At 43.1% G+C, this 20,462-nt stretch overlaps 1 protein-coding gene across 2 annotated transcripts in view; it reads right to left on the bottom strand.

Moving 5' to 3' along the window:
* LOC115104519 (partitioning defective 3 homolog) overlaps nt 1-20,462 on the bottom strand; it is a 581,101-nt gene that overhangs the window by 189,864 nt on the left and 370,775 nt on the right. Inside the window, exons 16-17 of one of the 2 annotated variants that reach the window (XM_065007121.1) lie at nt 3,429-3,583; nt 466-516 (exon numbers count right to left, since the gene is read on the bottom strand). In XM_065007121.1, the coding sequence (XP_064863193.1) occupies nt 466-516; nt 3,429-3,583 (206 nt within the window). The remainder of the gene's footprint in view (nt 1-465; nt 517-3,428; nt 3,584-20,462) is intronic. The other variant, XM_065007122.1, reaches the window with a different exon arrangement.

The following is a 20,462-nucleotide window of genomic DNA, read 5'->3' as shown; positions in this document are numbered from 1 at the left end:
TTGCCTCACTCCTCACAACCCTACCCCCTACACCTTTCAGCATAATGAATGTTTTCTTCTATCATATTCACTACAGAACAAGCATGGTGGCAACGTTTCAGACTACTGCTGCCAAACCTCTATTCAACACCATGCCACTTTCTTTTTCTCTCCCTACAAAATATGAAAACCCTTTTTGTGCTCACTGCAATTACCTCAAATGGCATCATAAATATCCTTCCATTTCTCTGGCCGAGGAATAATCAGACAAAGAGCAAAGAGAAAAACAAAAGTTACCCTTTATGAGTTGGCAAAGGGGTCAATAAGAATACCGCCCCTTTCCCAAACCCTTCTCTTGACATCTGACCCCAACTCAAAAAGACGAGCCAATCAGAGATGAGCTTGTTATTCCAAAGTGCTGTGCGATTAGCCGGTTCAGTGGCGGTGGTGATGAACAATACGCCCTGATTGGTGGTTAGTGCTTACCTTCCATGTTTTCTGTGCTGGGGGTGAGGTGGGGGTTAAACTCGTCTGATACTGTTAAAGAGGCATAAACAAGTGTGATTGGTTAGTTAGTGCCCACATTCCACATTCCAAATCAGAACACCATTCCAGAGCATCTCTAGTACCCTTTTCACACTATCGTGGCAACCAGAACCATACTGGCTCTGATACGGTTCCAGCAACTAGTGTGAAAAGGGTTTGAATTAGTCTTTGTGTTACTGTGGCCAGTCTCCAAGGCTAGCCTAGTCAGCCAACATGCATATTATCACTGTGAAAAGGGAGGAAGAGAAAGACTATTGAAGAGCTTTTGGAATAACAATCAGAAGTGGAGAGATATTAAAACACCATGCAGTTCTGTCGATCACTGGATTATTCAGGCTGACTGGGTATAATGTGTTTGCATATTCCTCCCAGCCACAGAGAGGTGTGCAGTATTCAGCCCCTTATTTTCTCCTCCTCTCAATCTTGTTCCAAATCTAAATGGAATAAAACCTTCAGGTGTCTGGGCAGCTTAGTGTTTAGCACATATTTATGGAGATGGGTCATGAAAGTCATGAAACGTTAGCAGTTGACGCTGATCTGATTTGGCACAGAGCTCCTGAAACGAGATTAAAGAGGGGAGAAAAACACCCTACTTAGAAATATTTCAAAGAAAAACAGTTTCTGTGGAGAAATAGCTTTGTTAAACATGCTAAGAACTACGCGAGGGTGATTTGTCAGGTTTGAGAAGCGCTTGAGATCCCGAAGGCGAGGGAATGTTCCGCTCATTTCTGACATGCGGTTATGCCCGGTCATATTCCGATGCCTCATCTGATTCCTCATGATGTGCCCGATGGGTTCCTGAGTTTTGATCATCTATCACTGACAAGCCCATCTTAATGCTCCCAGTGATGCTTGGAGGCATTAGCTGTTATTTGCAAAGTAAAACTGTCTATTCAACAACAGCTAGCATAAAGCTTTCGATAAGTGATCTTGCTTTTTTCCTCACTCGTCAAATTCACATTAGAGAGAAAAAAACATGAATTGCTGACAGCACTTAGTGGCACAATTAAAAAGCTTTTTGATGATGAGACCTTTAGCTACTAAGAAATAGGAGCTTCAGGTTACGGTTTTCAGCTTCCTATGGACTTCTCATCAGATCTAAACACTTCCTCCAATCATTTGAACTTTCATTGATATTGAAAACATAATGCCCTTAACAATGAGCGGGATCCTGCTGTATAATAGCTAATTAGTCAGTGAAACCCATCCATCGGCCAAAGGGGATTATTATATATTTTAGTTTGAGGACTCTGGGTTTGTGATGAACTTTTATACCTTTTAGTGTTTGAGGGAAACTGCTAAGCCAGTCCCTGGAGGATAAAAGTCCTGTCAGGTCAAGACTCTAGATACCTAAAGACATAAAAATGTCTGTTATCTGTCATGATAACTCAATGACGCGAGGTACAGAGCCAGATGGTCCTTTGGGGAGTGACTTGAAGTGTTCCTCAGCATGTTTCTCGTCAGGACTAGCATTCCATCCCACATCACCTGTCTGTCTATTCCCATCCCCAGGATCTTTCACAAAGCACCAAAACTGCACTCTGGCCCTAATGGTCATGTTCCAGGACAATTGTTTCTATCAGTCTCGAAGGGCTAGGAAAAAAGGTTTTGTACAGTCACACTGCAAATAATTTACCCATGTTTCACAATGAGCCACTGGGCACAGGTTTACAATGTCACATGTTAAGGGAAAGAGGGGAAGGGGGGGTTGAAGGAGGACCCAGGGGTTTGGAGTGTTGGTGTTAACCAACCAGGGCCCAGATTCACAATCACGAAAAACTTAAGAAGCTTCTTAAGAAGAAAAATAAGAAGTTCATAAGATAGTTTGTAAGTGCAATTCCTCAATAATATCTTAGGATTTTATGATTTTCTTACAAACTTCTCAAATATCTTAAGATGCTTGTTGCTTGTTGATTGTTTTAGTTAGCTATCTAGCTAGCAATAGCATTCATGTTAGCATATCTCTTACTGAAATTACTGTGCTAAAACATGTTCTTGGGTTTAAAATGATCAATACTGAAACTTTCAGATGAAGTTTGTGAGTGAATTAAACATGTTTAATTGCTTTCAGGAACTTTTTCTCTCACTGCCATGAGTTTAAGACAGGGGTTTAACCATCTTGGAATTAACAACATTTCCAATAACTTTATTTTCATGAATCTAATTTCTTCTTAACTTTTTGCTTAAAATTTATGGAGAAACATAACAAATAGCTCAATCAAATTTACCAACAACTCTTTTGAAGAATAGCAACTTTGCTTAACTTACTTCTTACAGTAAGTCTATAGTTAAGGGATAAAATGGCAGTTATGAAGAAATGTCTTCTTAAGAGATTTTTGTGAATCTGGGCCCAGATTCACAAAAGTAGTTATAGTAGTATTACCTAGGTCCATGCTCTTCAAATTGTACAGTAGTTATTACCTAGGTCCATTCTCAGACTTGTACAGTAGTTATTACCTAGGTCCATGCTCTTAGACTTGTACAGTAGTTATTACCTAGGTCCATGCTCTTCAAATTGTACAGTAGTTATTACCTAGGTCCATTCTCAGACTTGTACAGTAGTTATTACCTAGGTCCATTCTCAGACTTGTACAGTAGTTATTACCTAGGTCCATGCTCTTAGACTTGTACAGTAGTTATTACCTAGGTCCATGCTCTTCAAATTGTATAGTAGTTATTACCTAGGTCCATGCTCTTCAAATTGTATAGTAGTTATTACCTAGGTCCATTCTCAGACTTGTACAGTAGTTATTACCTAGGTCCATGCTCTTCAAATTGTATAGTAGTTATTACCTAGGTCCATTCTCAGACTTGTACAGTAGTTATTACCTAGGTCCATTCTCAGACTTGTACAGTAGTTATTACCTAGGTCCATGCTCTTGGACTTGTACAGTAGTTATTACCTAGGTCCATGCTCTTGGACTTGCGCGTCTTGATGATCTCAAGCTGATTGGCATTGTCGCCAAACTGTTTGGTGCGTTTCTCTGACATGCTCTGGCGTCCAAACCCCTCCCTCTGAAAGGAATCTTCTGGGTCTTCTGTGTCCAGACTGAGGGAGCTGGGGGAGAGATGGAGGAAGAGAGGAGAGGACAGGAGTGAGAGACTAAAGATGAAGGAGTGTGTGTTGGTGATATCAGTTAATCACCATTCAGAAACATTCAGTACATCAACAGCAATCCATCTCTCTGCTCTAAATAAGTCAAAACAATATATGGTTATTAAATTATGTTAAAACTTGATAATGGATAACTACTACACAAATATACAGCCCTTTGGTTTTACTGCCATAAAATAGAGACTTGGCTCTGGACACTACGAGCAGGCCAGACAAAGCATGATATTGGATGATAAAATCTCTAAATTAATATTCACACTCATACACAATATGCCTCCCCTTGGCTTCTTGAACAATGGGGAGGAGATCTGATCAGAACAGCTGATAAAGTGCCTCAGTTGTGCCAGTGTCCAAAAATCCACACACACGCACACACGCACACGCACACACACACAGCTCTGCTGTGCTCTGTAGTGACTGCTCTCATCAAGGACACCTCCACCTCTACAGAGTTCACAGGGGGAGATACGTGGGTGTGATGCCCAGCGAGGTGGTGCTCTGCTGGGGTCACAACCACTCAATATCCCCCTGTCTGGGGCAGTGGTGGGCCCAGCCCTCCATAGCGTGCTCCCTTTGAGCGGCCCTATCTCTGTCTGGATCTTAATTGGAAAGAGGAGAGGAGCAGGAAAGGGGGCAGGCTAGGCGAGCCAGAGAACAACATTTGCATGCCAAGGAGAAAGTTGCAATTAAGTTGAGAAAATGTTCCAATTAGAGCAGAGATAGAGGGAGGAGAGACATGGACATTGATGAGCACAGATAAACGGGAGTGAAATTCTCTCTATCTCTCTGTCTCTCTCTCTCTCACACACACACACACAGAGAAACCAGTGTACAGAGACTGTAACAATATTAATCACAGTGTTTAATCGTAGCTTGTTGTGAAGAGAGATTTGCAGTGACCAGGCAGTGGACTGTTGACATTTGATCCTATGACCCCAGCCTAGAGAGGTCACAATGATGGAGAAAGAAGTGGAGAGATAACGCATTATATGAGAGCGAAAGAGAGAGAACAGAGAGTCTGAAAAGAGAAAAATGAGTGAGATGTGAGAGAAGAATAGCCAGGGGATAGGAGACAGCAGTACAATGGTTCACTTGACTTTCTAACCTTCCACAGAGAGAAAACATCATCATCATTAGCGCAGCAACACAACAACACTACAGTAACTCTGCTCAGTCAACTCCAGACTGGAGGAGCCCTTTCTCTCAATCTCATGTTATTCTGATATGATGAGAAAGAGGGGGAAGGGGATCTCCCCCTCCCTCCCTCCCTCCCTCCCTCCCTCTCTCTCTCTCTCTCCCTCCCTCCCTCCCTCTCTCCATCTCTCCATCTCCATTTCCATTTCCCCCCCCTCTCTCTCTTAGAGAACACTCTTCAGAGTAGAGCCTTCCCTAGGGCTTGATGAAGTAACTCCACTGTGCAGTGGAGAAGAGGGTCTCTGTGGCGGTAGCTTTTGTCTTTTGTTTGCGGTTAAACAATGGGGAGCCTAGTGACCGACCGGACACACTTACAAATAACAAGCTCTGTGTGTCACCGCCAGACTGACACACTGCCATCAACGTCTCCCTGATAGACCACCTCACACTGCTTCACGGGAACAGCGGAGGAGGAGGAGGAGGAACAGAGGAGGAGAGGGACAATGTATTATTCATCACCTTTCACTTTTCTCCCCTCTCCATCACAGAAGAGAAAAACTCCTCCTTAAATGTCAACTGTTCCAAAGGTAGCTGAGGGAGAGGGAAAGACGAGTGTTCATGATGAATTTAGATTTAATTCACTCCAACACAGCCATGGCTGTCTGTTGTTTGGGCTGATTTAACACATCCAGAGTGTGCCTGCCAACCATCAAAGGCCACCACCAACAATAGAAGGGTACAGTCACACAGTCACTGAAGGTTAAGGACACACCTTCAGTCAATTACAGTGACACACAGCAACACTTCTGCTTCTGGTAGGACAAACCCACCAATCTGGGCCTTTAGGAGTAAGGGATGGAGACAGCACAGAAGCATCATTATCTTGTGTGTGTGTGCACGGTTGTGTGTGTGTGTGTACAGCCACAGCAGCAACATCAACTCATTCAGCAGGAGGTCCATTCCCTGAGCTCTGTTGGTTAACCCAGCTCCCAGAGAGCTGTGACTATACATGGGGATGTTGTTGGCCTTAGGAGGCAGGCAGCAGGTTGGGAGCAGGCAGGAGGGAGGCAGGCAGCAGGCTGGGAGCAGGCAGGAGGGAGGCAGGCAGCAGGCTGGGAGCAAGCAGGAGGGAGGCAGGCAGGCAGGCAGCAGGCTGGGAGCAGGCAGGAGGGAGGCAGGCAGCAGGCTGGGAGCAGGCAGGAGGGAGGGAGGCAGGAAGCAGGCTGGGAGCAGGCAGGAGGGAGGCAGGTAACAGGCTGGGAGCAGGCAGGAGGGAGGTAAGCAGCAGGCTGGGAGCAGCCAGGAGGGAGATAAGCAGCAGGCTGGGAGCAGGCAGGAGGGAGGCAGGCAGAAGGCTGGGAGCAGGCAGGAGGGATGCAGGCAGCAGGCTGGGAGCAGGCAGGAGGGAGGCAGGCAGCGGGCTGGGAGCAGGCTGGGAGCAGGCAGGAGGGAGGCAGGCAGCAGGCTGGGAGCAGGCGGGAGGGAGGCAGGCAGCAGGCTGGGAGCAGGCAGGAGGGAGGCAGGCAGCAGGCTGGGAGCAGGCAGGAGGGAGGCAGGCAGCAGGCTGAGAGCAGGCAGGAGGGAGGCAGGCAGCAGGCTGGGAGCAGGCAGGAGGGAGGCAGGCAGCAGGCTGGGAGCAGGCAGGAGGGAGGCAGGCAGCAGGCTGGGAGAAGGCTGGGAGCAGGCAGGAGGGAGGCAGGCAGCAGGCGGGAGGGAGGCAGGCAGCAGGCTGGGAGCAGGCAGGAGGGAGGCAGGCAGCAGGCTGGGAGCAGGCAGGAGGGAGGCAGGCAGCAGGCTGGGAGCAGGCAGGACGGAGGCAACCCAACTACAATGTGTGACTGTCAGCTTACATGGACCCTGAGCTCTGGCCGAGCCTGCCCTCCACACGTCATCCATATTGCACATCAGTCTCTGTAGCCACAAACAAACCAGACAATTTAAAGACACAGCACGGGCCTCAAACTAAGCACACACCACACACCCACAATAAACACAGCCACATGTAGAAGCATAGTATGTAGGGGATGTGTGTGTGTGTGTGTGTGTGTGTGTGTGTGTGTGAATATATACACACACACTCAAGAGATTGTCTTCTGCTCTCTAGTCAACCTTAAACGTTAACTCATGCACAGGCAACTCCCTGATATCTTGTGTATAGAATCTATGACAAGTGAAGTGCTGTACAGAGAATATCAGAAACACAAGGGGACTTCCTATATTATGGCTTCATTGTCTGGGGAAAACTTAAAAGCTTCTCATTCATTTTGACCCATATTTTAGATCTGACAAACACATTAGCTTAACATGGTAAGTCCTTTGTAGGATCTTTTACAGTGTGTGTGAATAACATCGCCCTGGGCTATGCCTTAGCTCAGCTAAACTTGACATTATTTCTCTCATGGGTGTGTGTGTGTGGTGTGTGTGTATGTGGTGTGTTTGGTGTGTGTGTGTGTGTGTGCCTGCGTGTGGTGTGTTTGATGTGTGTGTGTGTGTGTGTGTGTGTGTGTGTGTGTGTGTGTGTGTGTGTGTGCGTGCTTGTGTGTGGTGTGGTTGATGTGTGTGTGTGTGTGTGATGTGTGTGTGTGTGTGTGCGTGCTTGCGTGTTAACCTTGTGCTATATTCCTGAGGGGATGTAAAGTACCTCTACACTTCTCATCTAGCTTGTACTGATGCAGACTAATGGAGAATTCAATCACATATCTTACTCTGGTGGCACTTGCTAACTTTCTATGAATGTCCCTATGGCATGTTAATGGCAGGGTGAAGTTAAAGCCCTTGTCTGGTTAGAGTATTACTTCCAGCATTTCTATATGGCATGTGATATAGGCAGACTCAATGCATGAACTTAACAGAATGAAACATGGAACTCCTATAATATAATTCTAAATGTATGTAATTCTATGATATCAACCACGGCTGGGTTATACCGTATTTTACGATATACAGGTATGGATGTACGAACTGGTTTGGGCTTTTACTTTTCCTTCTATAACGGTACTGTGTGTGTAACGTCCATTTGTATAGTTTACTTAGCTACGTGAGTCATCTCTCTCCGGTCTCTCGCTCTCCATGCCACTTTCCATACAGAACTAGCCCCGCCCCCTGTCACTCAAGGAGCGCATTTGTTGTTCTTCTACCACAAGACACTGCGTTCAGTCTCTGCATGGTCAATACAGCACAATGTTGATGACAATGATGCTGTTTTCATTTAGCTTCTTAATATAAATCCACTAGTGTTCTATAATTACACTCTTAGTTTGTGTTTCTTACATCTGCAAGCTAGTTTATCTTCTCTTAGTAAGTTGGGCCTAAATCTTGTTAGCCGCTAATGCTAATCGCTAGCCAGAGCAAACGTAACTAGCTTTACAGACTGCATGTTGTTTGTGCAACAATATCTTCTCAATCAAAGAGGAATACGCGAAGCAAGAATGTGTTATCGACATGAAGTAGCTAAGAGAAAACATTGAATGTCGCTAACGATTATAGGGTCCCTTAGGAAACACTCATCAACACTTTGGTTCCTACCCTGTCACAATTATTCCTTCCTGGCATTTTCATTCGTTGTCATGTCAAACACTGAATTCAAAATGCCCACTATTACATATCTATTTCCATGATTCCATCAGTTCACCCAAGTGTTTTGCCCTAAATCCCAAGTCAAATCACAATTATAACATTTGGTAAAAAATAAGGCCTAGATTGTTTGCCCATATCGTGCAGCTCTACGTGGCAGTGCTGAAATGATCTCAAATGAGTGCAGGAAATGCAGAATAATTATTTGTGTAGTATAAAACAATCCAAATGGAGAGAGACTCATTGAAATCACTTAGAATGTATGTGTTTGCCACCCTAGGGTCACGCACTACTCATAAAGCAAATGTTTAACTTTTATTATTCAAAAACATAAAATACCATCAAACCGTCCAATTTTTTTGTAAATACCGTAATAAGATATTTTGACCATATCGCCCAGCCCTAATATGAACATTTGGGCCATGTATGATTAAGGAACTTCTATTGAGAAATGAGAGGCCATGTATGCTACATTTAAGTCCTACCAAGGGGCATGAAATTAAGTACAAACTACAAGAGCAAAATCTGTACATACATTGAGGAGGAAAATGGAAAATGTAATTAAATGTGTCTCCTAATCATTATCTGACCAAACTCTGTACTCGATAGAGATTTAACTAGGTATATTAACCGTGATACAAAACTGCAGTATATTAGTGTTATTCCGCCTGAAGAAGTCTATAAATGTGTCCCAAATGCACCCTACTCCCTATATAGTGCACTACTTTTTTTGATTGTAAAAAAAACGGCACTATTTTTAGTCAAACGTAGTGCACTGTAGGGAATAGGGTGCCATTTGGGACATAAACCATGTCTTTGTCCTAGTTCTGGTATTCTACCCATTCCATTTGGATAAAACAGTACCTTTTCTTCTTCTACCATTCTAAAGCAGCAGCACTTAAAATCCATTTCACCCATTCTGAGCAGCATAGCTCGACTCGCCGTTCAAAGCCTCATCCACAATTAACTAGCAGAGAGGATTGCTTAGAGGCAAACCCAAGTCCTTAACTTGCATTTTACATCTCATACTCTTCCCTTTCAGAGGAAGTTAAATGTGTCAAACTACACGTCGGCCGCGTGTTTAAAGAATCTCCACGCTCCCATTTTAACCCTGTTGCTCCAGATCTCTTATTTTTTTCCATCTCTCTCCCTCTCTGGCTTTCTCTCCCTCACGACCGCTCTCTTTCTTTATGCCTTTTCTCCCTCTCTCCATCTCTTTTCCTCATCTAAAATCTGTCCGGTTCTCTGAAGGGCCGCGTAGCAGTATCTATCTCCCAAACCCTCTAGTTTGGACATCTGGATGCCGTGTGTCAAACGTGGGGAGAGGTGAAGACTGATACCCAGTGTGAAGTTTGTGATGTGTGTTGAGATGGCCCTCCTGGAGCCTGCTTGGGCCTCACCACCTCAGTGGTCTTGACGCCACAGTTCACTGCATGACTGCTCCCGATGTCAGACGGCACCAAGTTGCTTTCAATCACACACACACGTTGGGTACTGTAGGTCTGGCCAATACCTCTGTCTACGCTGCACGCAACTGGCCCACTATAGCCGACCTGTCAACCAATCAACTGGATGAAAAACCTACTGTATTCTCTCAAGACTTTCAGCTGTGTTTGCTTCAAGGAGATACGTTTTAGACAGAACAAGAAACTCAGTTCAAATTTGTGATTTGTATTGGCACTAGTTTGTATGTTTGCTGCTAAGATAAGAGTAAACACAGTGTGCATCATGGGACTTGAGATTGTTCCAGAAAGTTTGATTTTCGTAACCGTAATTGTTCTTTTTTAAATGGTGCTTGGATTTTGTCCTCTTATTTTGATTCAATACACATTGTGCTGCCTGGCTCGGAGTCATGTAATGTTACTCGCCATAGACAAGACAAGGCTCTGTGGGAGCCGACACACATAATTTATGTTGACTTATTGGCGAGGGGGGGGGAGTTCCTTCAGAAGAGGGTAACAACAAGGAGAGAGGTCTACTTACACTGTTCTCCACTATGTTCTTTACCCTCCCCTTCGCTCTCCCCCTCCGTCTTTATATTGTCTCTTTCGCTTCCTCTCTCTTTCTAGCTCGCTCTCTCTCTTACACACACACACACACACACACACACACACACACAAGCTTTCTCTTGCTCCCCCCTCCCATCTCTCTCCCTGTGCGTTCTATCTAGTGGCACACATCATTTTTCAGCAACAAGAATCACAGAGGAGCTGGTAGCTGGAACACCTGTGTCTTGCAGCAATCTTTTCTGCCCATAATGAAGCCAGGGAGGAGCAGAGCGGGAGCAATTAAGATGACTTTCTCTGTTTGTCTTACGACTCTAGTGTTGTGCTCTCTCTCTCTCATTTTCCCCTCCGTTTTGTGTTTGTGTGCTTTAATTGAGTTTGGGTGGAGTGACTTTTCCACTCGAGTGAATGGAACAGGAGGGAACAGTGGGGGTTGAGATAGGAGGAGGTTGATGTGTGTAAGGTTTGTGTGTGATGCATGTGTGTAGAAGAGAGGGGGTGTTGGCATAGTGCCCGCAGAGATTCACCACACACCAACAGCGGGGGAAACAGCAGCATGTATGACATGATGTGAGTCCTGGTTAATATTCAAATTCAGAAACCAAGAGGAGACTATTAGCATTTAAGGAAGATATAGACTGTAATTAAAACAGTCAGACACACACACACTCAAAAATGGAAGCAGAGATGGCTGTTTACACTGATGTTGGCAAGTTATGCTAATAACCATATGGACAATAATACATGCACACTTAGAGAACACACAAAAAAATGATAGGTTAAAAAACAACGCATTGCTGGGTAGTGCACAGAACACACTGGGTTATTTTTGTCACAGCCAGTTGGGTCATTTAGTTGGGTTATTTATCTATGATCCAACGGGTCAGATCAGAAGACTGGAGGCGTGGCATAGTAGGAGCGTGGCTTTCAGATAGTTCTTTTTGGCCACCCATGAGAGCAAATATTATTCCGGTTCATTTGTTAAGGTTTAGCACGGGGACTTTTGTAGCGTAACGAAGCTTACACAAATTGATTTCCTCAAGTGCCTATGTGGAGCCCAATGTTGGGATAGTTGCCACTTGATGGTATTTCAATAATAATGTAATTAATTGTATATTAAAATATTTAAGGATATTTTTGTTTGCAGTGTAGAAACATAACATGATGAACAGGAATTATATTTGCTCTCACAGGTGGCCAAAAATACCTGTCTGAAAGCCACGCCCCCAATAGGCCACACATCCTGAAAATAACCTATGGATTACATAAAAAAATACCCATCTGCTGGCTCAACCCAGCATGAAAGTGAATAAAAAGCCAACTAATAGTTAAATTAATCCATGTTTGAGTAATCCAAAGGTATGGCCTATTGGGGGCATGGCATTCAATTCGTTATTTTTAGCCACCCATGAGAATAAATGTCATTCATGTTCATCATATTAAGTTTGTTGATCTATTTTCCTTACATTGGGATAGGCATAAAGCGGAACTGACAGCATTTTAACAACATAACATCTTATTAAAATCTGTTCATATACACCCCTGGGAAGAGCATGATACCTTTGTTTTTCATTTTCTGACAAGAGAGCACTTAGATATGGTCATTTTGACATTTTCATACATTTACAGAATGTTTGGGAATTATGCATAGTAAGGCATTTGTGAAAATTCGATAGCAATATAGAGTGGGAAAGCGGCCACTGCAGTAGACACTGAGTAAATAAAACATCTGTCTTGTCCAGGACAGGAGTCTACGGAGACTGGTGCGCCATAGCCAATCAGAGCAACAGTAGGCAAACAAGCCGTTTGCCACCCGGGCCTGCCATCATTCACTTTGAACTGGACTGTGTCTCTACAGACAGTAGCAACTGCGCGACTTTAGATCATTAGAACGCATTCTCCAAAACCACAAAATATTTCTGCAAATATGACGGCAGTCCTCTTACATTTGGGAACTTTACAGTCCTATTGATCAAACAACCATGAAAAGGTAGACGCTCTCTCCCTCAGTTATGCACATCAACAAGATCAAAAACTAATGCTAGCCAGAGTGAGATGAGCTCAAATCTAATGAGGGAACATTGCACTGATGAACGTGAAGGAATAGTCGCCTGCTCGTCCTTCTGCAGCTTGCCCGTCAAAACATGCTAGTCCTAGCAGTAGCCTACGAAAAGCGATATGAGGGGGAAAACTCGGTACTCACCCACTTCTCCAATGACATGACATCCTCCCAGCAGCTAGCTAAGGTTAGGCTCTGTGTTTTTAGCTTGCTAAATAAATAGCTAGCGACATAAAAAAAAATACGCTAGCCCAGGGGTGTCAAACTCATTCAGCGCACGGGCTATAATTGAAAATACTATGAAATTGCAAGCCAGATTTTTATACCGTCCACTTATGTGCCTTCATAAAGTATTCACACCCCTTCTTTTTCCACATTTTGTTGTATTACAGCCTGAATATTTAAAAAATAAAACATACAAATATCCATTTGAGCATGGTGAAGTTATTAATTACACTTTGGATGGTGTATCACTACACCCAGTCACTACAAAGATACAGGCGTCATTCCCAACGCAGTTGCCGGACAGGAAGGAAACCGCTCAGGGATTTTACCACGGCCAATGGTGACTTTAAAACATTCACAGTTTAATGGCTGTGATAGGAAAAAACTGAGGATAGATCAACAACATTGCAGTTACGCCAGAATACTAACCTAATTGACAGAGTGAACAGAAGGAAGCCTGTACAAAATACAAATATTCCAAAACATGCATCCTGAAGGCACTAGCCTGTCCTGACAAAGTGTTATGTTCGGGCAAATATTCTGAGTAACAAAAAGCATGTTTGGTGGCTGCATGTTATGGGTATGATTGTAATCATTAAGGCCTGGGATGTTCTTCAGGATAAAAAAATACAAATTGAATGTAGCTAAGCACAGGCAAAATCCTAGAGGAAAATCTGGTTCAGTCAGATTTCCACCAGACACTGTGAGATTAATTCACCTTTCAACAGGACAATAACCCAAAACACCAGGACAAATCTACACTGGATTTGCTTGCCAAGAATACAATGAATGTTCCTGAGTGTCCAAGTTACAGTTTTGACTTAAATCTACTTGAAAATGTATGTCAAGACCTGAAAATCGTTGCCTAGCAATGTTCAAGAAAGAATTTGAAAGCGCTTAATTATTTTGAAAATAATAATGTTTCACAATCCAGGTGTGGAAAGCTCTTAGAGACTTACCTAGAAAGACTCACAGCTGGAATCGCTGCCAAAGGGGCTTCTACAAAGTATTGACCCAGGGGTGAGATATTTCTGTATTTCATTTTCGATAAACATGCAAAAAAAATTCAACAACAAAAAATGCTACTTTGTCATTATGAGGCATGTAGATGGGTGTGTAGATGAGAAGAAATCAATTGAATCCATTTTGAATTCCGCCGGGAACGCAACAATATGTGGAATAAGTCAAGGGGTGTGAATACTTCCTGAAGGCACTGAACATAGGATGCTGAGCATAACATTTTAACATATTAAGACAAAAGAAGAGATATATAATATTTGCCCAGCCATCGCTGCTATGCTTGCAGATGTACATAGTATGCTGCGGCCCTAATCAAAGAGTATTTAATAACTCCAAATAACAAAAAACGGAGCTACTGTATAGGTTGTTGTAGACTTAAAACACTGCATGGCTCACTGGTGCGATTGAATGCAGCATTAGTGTATGGTGCACTCAAAATGTATTGTAGTTGAGTAGCCAGTCTAGGCTACTGCTCAAATGTTGCTGTAATAGGCCAACATGTTTCTCCTTTGTATGATGTTATGTTGCAGGTTTTGTTATTTGGTTAATTATTGTCAAGCTTTAAAAACCAAATGTTGCCAAACTGCAACATTTTAGTAACCTAGCTAAGACTGTGGCATGTGTCGGTACACTTTCCCTCCGCTGTGCGCTGTAAACGGGACACATGAAAGCAGCGCAATTGAAGTGGAATCCACCGATGAGAGCCATCTGTAATTTTACTTTCGACGGTACAATGATTCTCTACACAATACTTTCGTGTTTTGTCACAACCTGAAATTAGGCAAACTATTCACATTTCAGTAAACGAGGAAATGGCGGATCAATTTCTTCATAATGCATCTTTAAAGCTACAAAAGTGTCAGTGCTCAACCTTAACATTTGTTGTCAATATAACAGAACAGATGAACCTGGATGACATTTACTCTCACGGGTGGCCAAAAATAACTATATGAACGCCACACCCCTTGTCTTCTAATCTGACCCGGTGGATCATAGCTCAATAACCCAGCATCAACAACCCAACTTAAAGAAAACAATCGGTTGTTTGTGAACCAATTGGCTGTGTCAAAATAACCCAACATATTCTGGTCTTTAACCCAGCACTTTTTAGTGTAGGCCTACATAACAAGCACTGGTACTAAATAACTTCAACAAAAGGAAAGATGTCCAAGGCTTTAGTTCAAAGGTTGTGTATGTGTAAAGGAGGTTGTTCTTATGTTCTGTGGTTCAGCTTTCATTTCTGGCCAATAATTACTAATTTCTATGTTAATATGTGGTATGTGTACCTAACAATACACGTGGGTAGAATGATGTGTGTGTGTGTGTATGTGTATGTGTGTGTGTGTGTGTGTGTGTGTGTGTGTGTGTGTGTGTGTGTGTGTGTGTGTATGTGTGTGTGTGTGTGTGTGTATGTTTTGTGAGTAAGCTTCTCCTAGTCCGTCAGACTGTCAGAGCTGTCCCAGGAATTATGTCTCCACTGTGACATCTCACAAAGGAGGGGAAAACGGTCTACTGCTTTCACTCTTTCTCTCAATCTCATTCCTTCTCACTCTCCACCCCCTTTATCCCTTCCTCTCTTTCACCTGAGGACAAACCCAGGAGTTAATCAGAGCTGACTGTTCTCCTGCACCATGTCAATTAAATCCACCACTGCTGCATCCATACTATGAAGACAACCCTACCGCTGCTCAGCTCAGAGCACTCCTAGTGGTGAAACGGGCAAACTGACTGACTGTACCCATCTGAGAGCACTCCTAGTGGTGAAACTGGGGAACTGTCTCCAACTGAGCACACACCCTTTGTCTCCATGCAAGTCACCTGTGATACACAGTACCAGTCAACAGTTTGGACACACCTAATCATTGCAGGGTTTTTCTTTATTTTTCTTATTTTCTACATTGTAGAAAAATAATGAAAACATCAAAACTATGAAATAACACATATGGAATCATGTAGTAACCAAAAAAAAAAGTGTTAAACAAATCAAAATATATTTTAGATTTTAGATTCTTCAAAGTTGCCACCCTTTGCCTTGATAACAGCCTTGCACACTCTTGGCATTTTCTCAACCAGCTTCATGAGGAAGTCATCTGGAATGCATTTCAATTAACAGGTGTGCGTTGTTAAAAGTGAATGCGTTTGAGCCAATCAGTTGTGTTGTGACAAGGTAGGGGTGGTATACAGAAGATAGCCCTATTTGGTAAAAGACCAAGTCCATATTATGGCAATAACAGCTCAAATAAGCAAAGACAATTGACAGTTCATCATTACTTTAAGACATGAAGGTCAGTCAATACGGAACATTTCAAGAAGTTTCTCCAAGTGCAGTCGCAAAAAGGATCAAGCACTATGATGAAACTGAGTCATGAGGACCACCACAAGAAAGGAAGACCCAGAGTTACCTCTGCAGCAGAGGACAAGTTAATTCGAGTAACCAGCCTAAGAAATTGCAGCGCAAATAAATGCTTCACAGAGTTCAAGTAACAGACACATCTCAACATCAACTTCAGAGAAGACTGCATGAATCAGGCATTCACGGTCGAATTGCTTGGGCCAAGAAACACGAGCAATGGACATTAGACCGGTGGAAATCTGTCCTTTGGTCTGATGAGTCCAAATTTGTATCTTTGTGAGATGTAGAGAATGGTGAATGGATGATCTCTGCATGTGTGGTTCCCACCACGAAGCATGGAGCAGGAGGTGTGATGGTGCTTTGCTGGTGACACTGACTGTGATTTATTTACATTTCAAGGCACACTTAACCAGCATGGCTACCACAGCATTCTGCAGCAATACGCCATCCCATCTGGTTTGCGCTTAGTGGGACTATCATTTGTTTGTCAACAGGACAACACCTCCAGGCTGTGTAAAGGATATTTGACCAAGATGGAAAGTGATGGAGTGCTGCATCAGATGACCTGGCCTCCACAATCACCTGACCTCAACCCAATTGAGATGGTTTGGGATGAGTTGAAAAGTAGCCAACAAGTGCTCAGCATATATGGGCTCTCCTTCAAGTCTATTGGAAAAGCATTCCAGGTGAAGCTGGTTGAGAGAAGTCCAAGAGTGCGCAAAGCTGTCATCGAGCCAAAGGGTGGCTCCTATGAAGAATCTCAATCTATTTGTTTAACACTTTTTTTGGTTACTACATGATTCAATACATGTTATTTCATAGTTTTGATGTCTTCACTATTATTCTACAATGTAGAAAATAGTCAAATAAAGAAAAACGTTGAAACAGTAGGTGTGTCCAAACTTTTGACTGGTACTGTAAGTCAGTATATCCATGTCTGAGGACATCGGGAGATGACGTGGAAACAAGCCACTACAGGCAACAGTGAGCGCCGTTACCATCAAGTAGGTTTCAACGTTGTGGATGGGGAAGTCGGATGGGTGTAAGCATCTGCCTCTGGTTCCGCTTGAGAAACATGGATGAACGTTTCATTCTTGTTGCGCTCTCTCCTGCCCATTGTATAGCAATTAAATATAAGTAAAAAGGCATGGAAAGTGTTAACATACACATTTTCAAACCTCTAGACAAATATTGAATCAGTCTCTCTCTCTCTCTCTCACAATATATTCCCTCTCCCAATCATTACTCCCTCTCTTCTTCTCTCTCCTAACGGTCTCCTCTCTTCACCTGTCTTAGTAGAGATGGGGCTCTGGTCTGTCTCCGTCTCTCTGTGTCTCTGAGTCTCCTGCCTGTTCAAAGGGGGAGGTGATTACTCCTTCAGAGATAGTGAGGCATGCGTCAGATCAAAGCAGCGTAATGTAAGAGAGAGAGAGAGAGAGAGAGAGAGAGAGAGAGAGAGAGAAGCCATCCAGATCTACATCCAGCCCACACCCTTCTCTTCTCTCATTACACCGTTTCTCTCACCAGCCTGGTCTCATAGACTACACGTAACATAGGAAATGTAAATCCGGGATACAAAAATACGTACGATATCTTATGTTTGGGATGGTTACATAAGGCAGATGGTTACTTAAGGCAAAAACAAAAGTAGTGGTGTTGGTCGGGTTGGATGGGTGGGTGTATAACGCAAAATATAGCAACCCAAAGGTTGTGAGTTTGAATCTCATCACAACTTTTAGCTAATTAGCAACTTTTCAACTACTTACTACTTTTTAGCTACTTTGCAACTTATTAGTATGTTAGCTAACCATTCCCCTAACCCTAACCTTAACCCTTTTAGCTAACTCCTAAACTTAACCCTAAGCTTAACTCCTAACCCTAACCCCTAGCCTAGATAACGTTAGCCAGCTAACTAACATTAGCCACCTAGTAACCTAGTTGGAATTTGTAACATATCATACTTTTTGAAAATTCGTAACATATTGTACATTTTGCAAATTCTGAACATATAATACTTATTGTATTCCATAACTTAACTTATGAAATGGGTGATGGACATCCACAGATTAATACATACCATACAAAACTTAACATATCATACTAAATGAGATCCCTCGGATTTACGTACATAATAATATAAAATGCTCGGAGACCAAAATGCTCTCACACACAGGCCTTCTGAGGGGAGCAGAGCAGCCTTTGTGAAGGTGTAAGATAACAATGATCCTAAGAATGTGGGTATTCAAATGAACGCTAGGTGAGCTAGAATGTGGGTATTCAAATGAACGCTAGGTGAGCTAGAATGTGGGTATTCAAATGAATGCTAGGTGAGCTAAAATGTGAGTATTCAAATGAACGCTAGGTGAGCTAGAATGTGGGTATTCAAATGAACGCTAGGTGAGCTAGAATGTGGGTAATAAAATGAACGCTAGGTGAGCTAGAATGTGGGATTTCAAATGAACGCTAGGTGAGCTAGAATGTGGGATTTCAAATGAACGCTAGGTGAGCTAGAATGTGGGTATTCAAATGAACGCTAGGTGAGCTAGAATGTGGGTAATCAAATGAATGCTAGGTGAGCTAGAATGTGGGATTTCAAATGAACGCTAGGTGAGCTAGAATGTGGGATTTCAAATGAACGCTAGGTGAGCTAGAATGTGGGATTTCAAATGAACGCTAGGTGAGCTAGAATGTGGGATTTCAAATGAACGCTAGGTGAGCTAGAATGTGGGTATTCAAATGAATGCTAGGTGAGCTAGAATGTGGGTAATCAAATGAACGCTAGGTGGGCTAGAATGTGGGTAATCAAATGAACGCTAGGTGAGCTAGAATGTGGGTAATCAAATGAACGCTAGGTGAGCTAGAATGTGGGTATTCAAATGAACGCTAGGTGAGCTAGAATGTGAGATTTCAAATGAACGCTAGGTGAGCTAGAATGTGGGTATTCAAATGAATGCTAGGTGAGCTAGAATGTGGGTATTCAAATGAACGCCAGGTGAGCTAGAATGTGGGTATTCAAATGAACGCTAGGTGAGCTAGAATGTGGGTAATAAAATGAACGCTAGGTGAGCTAAAATGTGGGTATTCAAATGAACGCTAGGTGAGCTAGAATGTGGGTATTCAAATGAACGCTAGGTGAGCTAGAATGTGGGTATTCAAATGAACGCTAGGTGAGCTAGAATGTGGGTAATCAAATGAATGCTAGGTGAGCTAGAATGTGGGATTTCAAATGAACGCTAGGTGAGCTAGAATGTGGGATTTCAAATGAACGCTAGGTGAGCTAGAATGTGGGATTTCAAATGAACGCTAGGTGAGCTAGAATGTGGGTAATCAAATGAACGCTAGGTGAGCTAGAATGTGGGTAATCAAATGAACGCTAGGTGAGCTAGAATGTGGGTATTCAAATGAACGCTAGGTGAGCTAGAATGTGAGATTTCAAATGAACGCTAGGTGAGCTAATATGTGGGTATTCAAATGAACGCTAGGTGAGCTAGAATGTGGGATTTCAAATTAACGTTAGGTGAGCGAGGGAGGGTGAGAAAACCCTTCGCGATTAATGCTTTTACTATTTAATAGTGTAAGGGATATCAACCCAGATTATACATTTGGGGAATACTACTACTATTAATAATAATAAGAATACTAACACACATTTTTTTTGGTCTCAATTTCTGTTTCGCTCCAGTCCAATGATACTGTGCTCCTTCTATGCTGTGCTGTGGTGATATCTAGGCAGGGAACTATCTTAGCGCTGCAGGCTAAGTAGATAGTTTCTGACTCTCTCTACTGTTGTGTAACACATGCCGGTGTTCTGATCAGTGTTCTGATCAGAACACCTGCAGACACGTTTGCATACAGTAGTTACCTCACTCTCTGTAAAGGGAGCATCATATGAACAGTGTTAACTTAACTTACACCTCCAGCAGCTCAATGAGGAGAACTAGGTGAGGCTGCTGTGTGAGAAAAGGAGAGGAGGGGAGGAGAGAAGTGATATAGTTTGGGAGAGAGAGAGAGGAGAGGGGGAGAGAGAGTTAGAGAAAGAGAAGAGAGGTGGAGAGAGAGAGGAGAGGTGGCGAGATAGGAGAGGTAGAGCGAGAGAAGAGAGGTGGAGAGAGAGAAAGTTAGAGAAAGAGAGAGTGTGAGAGAGAGAAGAGCGGTGGAGAGAGAGAAGAGAGGCGGAGAGAGAGAAGAGATGTGGAGAGAGAGAAGAGGTGGAGAGAGAGTTAGAGAAAGAGAGAGTGTGAGAGAGAGAAGAGCGGTGGAGAGAGAGAGAGAGAGAGAGAGAGAGAGCGAGTTAGAGAATGAGTGAGAGAACATAAATGCAGCTTCAAAGGAAAAACACCTTTATTTGGCACTTTGTATGCAAGCAATTTTCAGTTACTGTTTCGCAGACACTGTTCCCTCACACAAAAGGGGGAGGTTTGTGACTCCTGTTAAGATGTGGTACGACAAATG

The sequence above is a fragment of the Oncorhynchus nerka genome, linkage group LG22 (assembly GCF_034236695.1).
Source record: "Oncorhynchus nerka isolate Pitt River linkage group LG22, Oner_Uvic_2.0, whole genome shotgun sequence".
Classification (NCBI taxonomy): domain Eukaryota; kingdom Metazoa; phylum Chordata; class Actinopteri; order Salmoniformes; family Salmonidae; genus Oncorhynchus; species Oncorhynchus nerka.
The sequence above is the reverse complement of the archived record's forward strand: the minus strand, read 5'-3'. Positions and strand labels throughout refer to the sequence as shown.